General features: G+C 38.1%; 1 protein-coding gene and 1 long non-coding RNA gene across 2 annotated transcripts in view; one reads left to right on the forward strand and one right to left on the reverse strand.

The window, feature by feature from the left end:
* The window catches only part of LOC120561115, a 31,938-nt gene extending 23,775 nt beyond the window's left edge, over nucleotides 1–8,163 (reverse strand). The window contains exon 1 of the mRNA XM_039804065.1: nucleotides 7,856–8,163. Coding sequence (XP_039659999.1) covers nucleotides 7,856–8,027 — 172 coding nt within the window. The 5' untranslated portion in view covers nucleotides 8,028–8,163. The remainder of the gene's footprint in view (nucleotides 1–7,855) is intronic.
* LOC120560254 lies at nucleotides 3,567–5,629 on the forward strand. Its single transcript, XR_005639460.1, has 3 exons — nucleotides 3,567–3,596; nucleotides 3,812–3,936; nucleotides 5,596–5,629. It is a non-coding gene; the product is annotated as an uncharacterized LOC120560254 (long non-coding RNA).
* Nucleotides 8,164–8,612: the final 449 nt, after the last annotated feature.

The raw sequence follows: 8,612 nt of genomic DNA on the forward strand, positions 1-8,612 counted from the left end.
TGATCTGAATCTGAATAGTGAGAACTGAATGTGAGGATATATAGAGAGTTGAATTTTCAGTGAAGATCAAATTTTATTGGAATTCAGTTACAAACGAATGAATTCAATTTCAAATTATACTATTCAGATTCAGTTTTTCAATGCAATGATTCAAATTAAACAATACAATTTCAAATTATGTGATTCAAATTCAGTTTTTCAATGCAATTATTTAAGTTTAGCAATTCAAATTCAAATATAAATGATTCAAATTCAGTTTCTGGTGGCACATATTTCAGCCCATATAGGATGCCAGCTGTGTATTTAATAATTGGTTTTCAGCGTCTGATGTGAGGCTCCGCCAAGTGAGAAGGTGTGTCAGCATCAACGTTAGCGCTGTAGCTAGCAATGTAGCTAGCTCCGGGCTGTCACTGACAGAATAGGAATCATCACTTTATTTGATATGTCATGTGTATGTTACGTGGTTTGGTGACAATTAAAAGCGGCAAAGTAGGCTACGACGAGGCTAGAGTACAGTAAGATCACGGCGGTACAGTAACCTCTCTCTTGATGCCTGGCTAAACAAAGTGCGAACACTCAACTTCAGCGTGCAGAGATCCGTAACAGCTGTTACGGCGTTCTGCTGTGGTTTCTTGTATGGTTTTGGATGTTACGGTTGTCTTCATTTTCTTGTTAAAACAATCAAATTGACTCACGATATTTATTCACATGATAAAGGAGGTCTCAAATACCCCAAAAGTGACATTAACTCATTTTTGCCCAAACATGTTTTTCCTTTGTAGGGCAGATTTGCATTCTACATTTATACACTATATTGTGTTAATGTGCCTATATGTATGTTGTCTCTCTTGTGCAGTATGTGTCTATATGGCAAATAAAACGGATTCTTATATAAAAATGTTTTTTTTATTTTTTTGGTACCATGGTTGTTAGTTTAGTGTAAAGGTTATGGAATTGTAAAAAATAACGTTAGAGGAACGTTCCATAAAAGGTTGCAACGTGGGGGAACGTTAGGGGAACGTTATCTAAAGGTTGTAACGTTAGGGGAACGTTCCATAAAGGTTACAACGTTAGGGGAACGTTAGGGGAACGTTCGATGTAACCAAAAACGAACGTTCCCAGAACGTTCTGGGAACCAAAAATTGTTAGCTGGGACCTATCCTGTGTAACATATATAACCAGGATTCAAATAGTAGCGGTTAAACTCACCTATCCTGTGTGACATATAGCACCAGGATTCAAATAGTACCCAGTAAGCACACATACGTCGGCACAACGTATGCAATTGATCGCTTCGTCTGCAATTGATCTCGGGTCATAAAGAAGAATAACGAAGCATCGTTTATTGAACGTCTGGACGTCTTATTATGATCACAATCTATACATCGCAGCAACGTATTAACTATGTCGGTGAGATGTATTAACAGTTCCTCAGTTGTTCGCGGGTCATAATGAAACATCGTTTATTGAGCATCTGGACGTCTTATTATGATCGCAATCTATACATCGCAGCGACATATTAACTATGTCGGTGAGATGTATTAACGGTTCCTCAGTTGTTCGCGGGTCATTTGGAAGCATCGTTTATTGAGCGTCTGGATGTCTTTACTGTACACACACACTGTTGATGTGATGGACAGTGAATCTGAATTCCGCCCAGCAACATATTCGCGCCACAGTCGATAAAGGAAAGGGAAAAAAAGTTGCCAGTCTACGAAGGGTTAGGATGGAGACTGCTTCTTTGCTGCTGTCAAATACCATGGTAAGCACTATTTCATCTTAACGTAACGTTAATACAAATATTTCGACGTTTTCTCATGTGGAAGTTGGTGTTCATTGGACTAATAACAAGATATGTTAGTAAGTTACGCCATGTCATGGTTTAAAGTAACTTTAGAGCCGTTAGATCAGGCTCACATCGCACTAGCCGCCCTTTTTCACATTCATTTAAAATTAAAATATCCGTGCTCTAGCTAGTTAGCTTGCTAGCTATATGTACTAATCTGACTGAATCTGAATGTAAAGTTAACGTTAGCTGCTAGCTATGTCAGTTGCAGTAGCTACATGCCAGTAACGTTAGCTAACGTGAGGCTGCTAGCTAGCTATAGCTAATTGAACGTTACCCGATATCCCTTAACGTTAATTTTAGCTAGCTAGCTAACAGTAACTGAGTGCCGCACCTCAGTCATACTTTGCTCATATCGGTTAATTTGAATTTTGTTTTGGCTTTAATGGAACTGAAATCTCAACAGGGAACATTTAAAGCTGAAGACTTGTTATATAATCAAAATGTAGCTAGCTAAAGGTAAATTCGGCATGTAGTGTTAGCTAGCTAGCTAGCTAACTAGCTAGCTAGCTAGCTAATCTGCCAACTAACGTTAAATCATATTTAAAAAAGGTGAAGAGGTTCAGGGGCCGTCTAATGGCAGGCTAACGTTCGTACTTATTACATTGTGATTGTAATATTTTATTTTTACCCTGCTTATTAACTAAATGACACTATGTAAAATTAGTTTAGGACAGTTTAGCTAGTAAGACTGTGGTTCGTTTCTGTACACTCGGCATTAAATCTGGTTAACAACTGATTTTGAAAATGGGGTTGGGAGGTGCCAACGGTCATAAAACATCAGTTATTAGCTAGATGGTGCCCGTTTTCGGTAGATAACGTTAGCCTTCAAAACACTAATGAGCATCGTCACCTGTTACCATGATTTTCTTGCTGATATATCACTAACGTTGATTAATTAAAATAAAACAATTTACCTGGCAAGCTAAGCGTTAGCTTAATGTAGTTACTGTCCAGTCACTTAACTTCAAGTTTTACTTTTGTTGAAGCTAAATTGACCATAAGCCTAACTGACGTTAGCGGTTTATAATCGGCTTTAACAGGAAGTAAACCGCGTCGATGGACATATTGAATCACATTTGACTTTGAGATCAATACAATTATCAATATCACAATAATTGAATTGGTATATTGCTTTTTTCCCGTTTTCCGTTAGAACGATGTAGCTATATGTGTGCATCTGTAAGATGTATGAAATACGCTTGCGACGATGTATATATGTATACGTCGCGGAGAAAGCGGCTATAATGTCGTTGAAACGCATTACAGCGACTCCGCGGAACGTCGTGCCAGTGACCAAACGAGCAATCTACTACGTATCCCCGATGAATTTGGATTACATCGCCAATACACATCGTGGCGACGTATGTGTGCTATAATGTTTACAGCAAGGGTAACTTTGGTAAACTGTTAGTTGATGTTTGTTTGCTTGTTTGTTTCACTAGTTATCCCTCATTAAAAAGGGGGTTCTTGCTAAGAATATCACCATCTTCTACAAAATGTCAGGAATACACCGTGTTCATTGTGAAACAGTAGTTACAATACTAAAAATACTGCATCCTCACAAAAGAGCAGTATTTTTTGATAGTAGCTTTCACATAGTGTGTCTGTTTTTATGTTGGTATGATGTATAGTGGAAGATCAGAAAACGTCGGCAGGAGGTGGGAGAGAAGGCAATGCAGAGATGAAGGACATCATACCACAATAATGGTTGTTATTGTAAGCCTGATCAACAAGTGAAAAGAGTCAGGTATGTTATTGTCATATTAGTTTGTTGCAAGATGCAAATTACACACCTGTAATCTGAATCTATCTAGTATTTGGGGCAGGCGCAGTGCCACTCATGATTCTTATGTGTTGCTCTAATTTTTTTAACCCCCTGTGTGTTCAAGGGGTCCTAGACTTTCTCTATCTATTACATTGTACTTGAATTATTAATTACCTCTGTATATTAATCTCTTTCAGATAAGAGGAAAGAGTTTGAAAACTGATTTGACGACCACTGCTGAATTGGCCTGCTAAGAGGAAGAGGCACTAATGATTCCAGAAGAGGAAGCCAAAGAAGAAGACCTACACAGACTTTGAAATGGGTAGGTAATAAACTACAGGGCTCCAGACTGCGACCAAATGGTCGCAGAGAGAAAAATTTGAGAGTGTGCGACTGAATTTTACATCCAGTCGCACATGTGCGGCCAGCAAATTTGCCCCCGTTTTTTACACGTTAAATGTCGAAATTTCGGTACCTGAGCGCGTAAGCGCAAGCTTATCTGTCCTCTCTGAAAATTGACAGAGAGCGGTGCCCCGACACAAACACACACACTCGCACACACACACGCAGAGGTGCGATCGGCGCAAACTACGTCGGCTGTTTTGTTGAAGTCACAGTGAGTGATGCCGATAAAGTGGTTTCAAGTATGGTTACAGTTTTTAAAAACTTCACACAGACAGCGTTTGCTGCAATATGATATTAAAAACAGTCACGGTGCTGTTGACGTTACACTTCCTCTGAGATAAGCAGCAGGCTCAACTGTGTGCAATTGTGCCCTGGCGACTGACTGACAGGCTGAGGTTGTAAGGCAAGGCAACTTTATTTCTACAGTTCCTTCCAGCAACAAGGCAACTCAAAGTGCTTTACATGAAACATTAAAGAGCAATTGAAAACAGTCATGATGAAAATACAACAGGCTAAACAAGTTACAGTGAGTAAGAAATGAATAATTATTCAATTTAATAGGTTGTAGGGATGGGTTTGGGAGGAGAGAGGGAGGGTTTTATTTTATTTTTTGTTTAATTTCATTTTAATTTAATTTTAGAGTGTAACAATAAAACAACATAATGTTGTAAGTACATAGGATAAACAGGTTTGGAATTATTTTTACAACTGAAATAATTGTTTTGTAATTACAGAGGGAAAGTACCAAAAAAATTTACCATAATTTCAGGTATCTGTACCAATATTGGTTCAGATAGCCTAAACAATACATGTTTAATTTTAAGGTGAATTCATTGTAGTTGTAGACCAGAGCTGGTATAGTTTTAAAATATTTTGTTTACTGTCATGACATGGTGCCTTCTATGTTACATCTTCAAAAGTGACACTGAATTTGAAACAGCACATTGTAATTTCTGCATCTATTATCAAAGTATTTATTAGTAATACAGTGGAAATTAGTAGAAATGTGAATATTTGGTTAGCATGTTGATTTACGGTGTGTGCCCCTAAATTTTCTGGTTGCGCCCCTAAAATTTTCAGTAGGGGGCCACTGTGCTCCTAGTGAAAAAAGTTAGTCTGGAGCCCTGAACTATTATTAAATCATATCCATCTATCAACAGTAAATATTTTAACCCTTTGGAAGTTGTACTTAAGTTACATTTTGTATTCAAATGTAACCCTAATGTGCAGTGAAGGAGAGATACCACACGTCCTTCCTGCTGCTGCCAGACTTTATAATCAACACTGCTCCAAGTAGACCACACGCACCCTATCTGACAATTTACTCACGTGCAACATCAATGTACACCTTTTTTATGCAATATCAATAACTCCTCTGTGCAATACTGTGAATACCGTATTATTAAACTTTCTGTCTGTATACTGAACAGTTTTAACTGCTTTATTCTTGCGTTTTTTCTGATGCTTTTGTCATTGCACTTTCCTTTTGGTGCAGTATCACTGAAAATGTCCTCCACTGTGGGATGAATTAAGGATCTTATCTTGTTTTAAATTTGTATATGTTTGTATTTTTCAGATCTCTCAATTGCCATGATGACCAAGATATTCAATGGGAAAATGTGGAAAGCTGCCATATTCCCAGTCATTACTTTGCCAAATCATCTGTGGTAAGTTTACAAAATCGTAATTGAAAATGGGAGTAGGAAGTAAAGAGAGGGCAGCATAAAATGACACTTTTGGTTTCAAAAGTAAATACTTTTTAAATAATTGCGATTACTATGAAACCTTGATGTTAGCCTTTTTAGAGAGAAAGTTATGGTATATTTTATGGGACGATTTATAACATGCTATTTAAAGCTTTAATTTACAAAGTGATCTAAATACATATTGTCAGAATGGCACTTTAACAGTGGTTGAGGCTAGATGGGATACAGCTACGGTGACGACAGTTAAGTTTAGGCACCAAAACGACTTGTTAAGTTCAGGAAACAGATCGTGGTTTGAATAAAAAACTCTAGAGGAATGAAACACGTTTTCCTGGGTGAAAGTATAACAAATATATTATTATATTAGTCTAGATTTTGCGGGATTTTTGCGTAACTTTTGGCCGTAGCTGTATCCCTTCTACCGTAAACAGCCCACCTTGAACTTCATCCAAAATGAAACTGCACAGTCTGCAGCGCCCCCTACTGACCAAATGTCCTTACTGTTCAATTATATTTAAAGGCTGAATTGGAGCTTCTAAAAAAAAAAAAAATTTTTTTTTTCCAAAAAAAAAAAAAAAAAAACCCAAAAAGAGGATTTTGCTACTGAAATAATTTACATTATGATAGAAAGTGGACAATATAGTGTGACAATTAGTTTTGTTCTCCAACATGTACACACTGCTGTTGTGAAGCAGTGATATACAGCTCCGCAGTGTGTAGTCAAAAAGAGAAATACTGTATATTTCAGCGACTCCACAGATTAAGAAAAATAATTAATTTTCTTAATAAATAAATGTTATTCTTGGCTCAATTGTTAAGTGTTTGGGTTCAAATAACATTATCATGATCCCATAGGCATCCAAAAATTGAGAAAGTGACGTTTTTTAAAACTGAAACAAGGTGTTTGACATCCTGTTGTGTGTGCAAGCCCTTTTTATTACCACGGGTTTACAGACAGTCTCTAATAATTGGGTATCACCTGGAACACAGCCAATAATCGAGAGACACACCCACCAAACGAGAGAAAACATAACTCAAGCTGTTGCACCCCGTTCCCAGGAAACGTGCGTGCCCCAGCTCTTTGCCTGAGGGGAAGCCCACAGTCTCAGACTTTTAAAAAAAACACTGGTTTAAGATTTTAACCCTTGTGTTGACTTAGGGTCAAATTGACCCGTTTTCAACTTTTGTTTTATATCAGAAAATATGGGACGTAGAAATAAGCGCTGAAAATGTGTAGAAGAAAAATTTAATTTTTTTTTTTTTTCAAGGTTGACGGGAAGACAACACAAGGTAGTGTTTTTGTACATTAGCCCTTAGTATAGACCACAGTAGGATAATTATCCCCAAATCTAGCTACATACAAGAATATATTTTAATGTGTTACAGTGTGCTTTTTCTATAATGATTTGAACTTGTGTAAATTGTCTTTGAGTACCCTGAAAAGCGCTTTATAAATAAAATGTATTATTATAAGTAATTGTGTATGGTTTATCTATCTTACTTTAGCAATTCAATTTAGTAAAGATATTTAAAGTAATTGTGTGTGTGACCTATACTGACCAGTTTTGTTAAATGGATTAATGCAGGATCAATTGATCTGCACATCTTCCTGACATCTGTACTACGTATAACAGATGTCAGGAAGATGTACCTGAGACTGCATCTGTAAGATGTATAGCAGATGTTGGAACGGCGTATATAAGCGTACATCTCTACGATGTATTGCATACGTTAGAACGATGTATATTGCCTGCATCTCTACGACGTATGGCATACGTTAGAACGATGTATATATGTATACGTCGCGGAGAGAGCGGCTATATGTCGCTGAAACGTAGCGCAGCGACGTCGCGGGGACGTCGTGCCAGTGAGCAAACTACCAAAATACTACGTATCCCCGATTCATTCTGATTACATCGCCAATACGTCGCCGCGACGTATGTGTGCTTACTGGGTAGCGGTTAAACTCACCTATCCTGTGTAACATATAGAACCAGGATTCAAATAGTAGCGGTTAAACTCACCTATCCTGTGTAACATATAGAACCAGGATTCAAATAGTAGCGGTTAAACTCACCTATCCTGTGTAACATATAGAACCAGGATTCAAATAGTAGCGGTTAAACTCACCTATCCTGTGTAACCTGATTTCTGGTCTCCAAACGCCATCCAACAGTCTGCGCTGCCGAGCGATCTCTTCCTCGTACTCGACGATAGTTTTTTCAACAACTCGGAATATTTCTTCAGCAGCAGCAGTTAGTCGCTCGGTGACAAACTCTCTCAAACACTCAACTGAAGACATTGTTGCTTAGTTCCAGCTGAAAGAATCATCTGCTCTACGACTACAATACCGTCTTCCAGCTCATTCAACAGCAGCATGCAGCTAACGCTACGGCCAGCAGCCTTGTTTACTTCCGCTGGCTGTCACACTCATTAAGGTCCGACGGGAAACGGGAGGCAGCTTTTCTTTCTGCTTTCAGCTGATGGCGTTTTATTTAAACTTGTTTGTTTAACATCTGCTCATTTCGGCAGTACACCATACTGTTCGAACTGGATTTATACACCCAGTCATATTTTTCATATTTGTCGAGTTGTGAACGTTTTTCACTAATGTGTTCAAATTGAAAACTGAATTTGGTGAATCAGCTTTTCCGCAAAAAGAGAACGGGCTATTTCTGCTTAAATTAACGTGAGACAGTCGACCCTTTTATCACATAAACACCTATGAGGAACACATGTGTACAAATACTTAAAGTTATCGTATTATTGTAGTAGTTTTTGTATCTAAACTGTGTTTTCCTCTTCTCTCCTTCAGCAGTTCCCTGAACGGCCGTTACAGAGCGGTCAGACAGCGACACTCAGTGGCAGCTTGGTGGAACTGCAGCTG

This window comes from Perca fluviatilis, chromosome 6 (assembly GCF_010015445.1).
Source record: "Perca fluviatilis chromosome 6, GENO_Pfluv_1.0, whole genome shotgun sequence".
Classification (NCBI taxonomy): domain Eukaryota; kingdom Metazoa; phylum Chordata; class Actinopteri; order Perciformes; family Percidae; genus Perca; species Perca fluviatilis.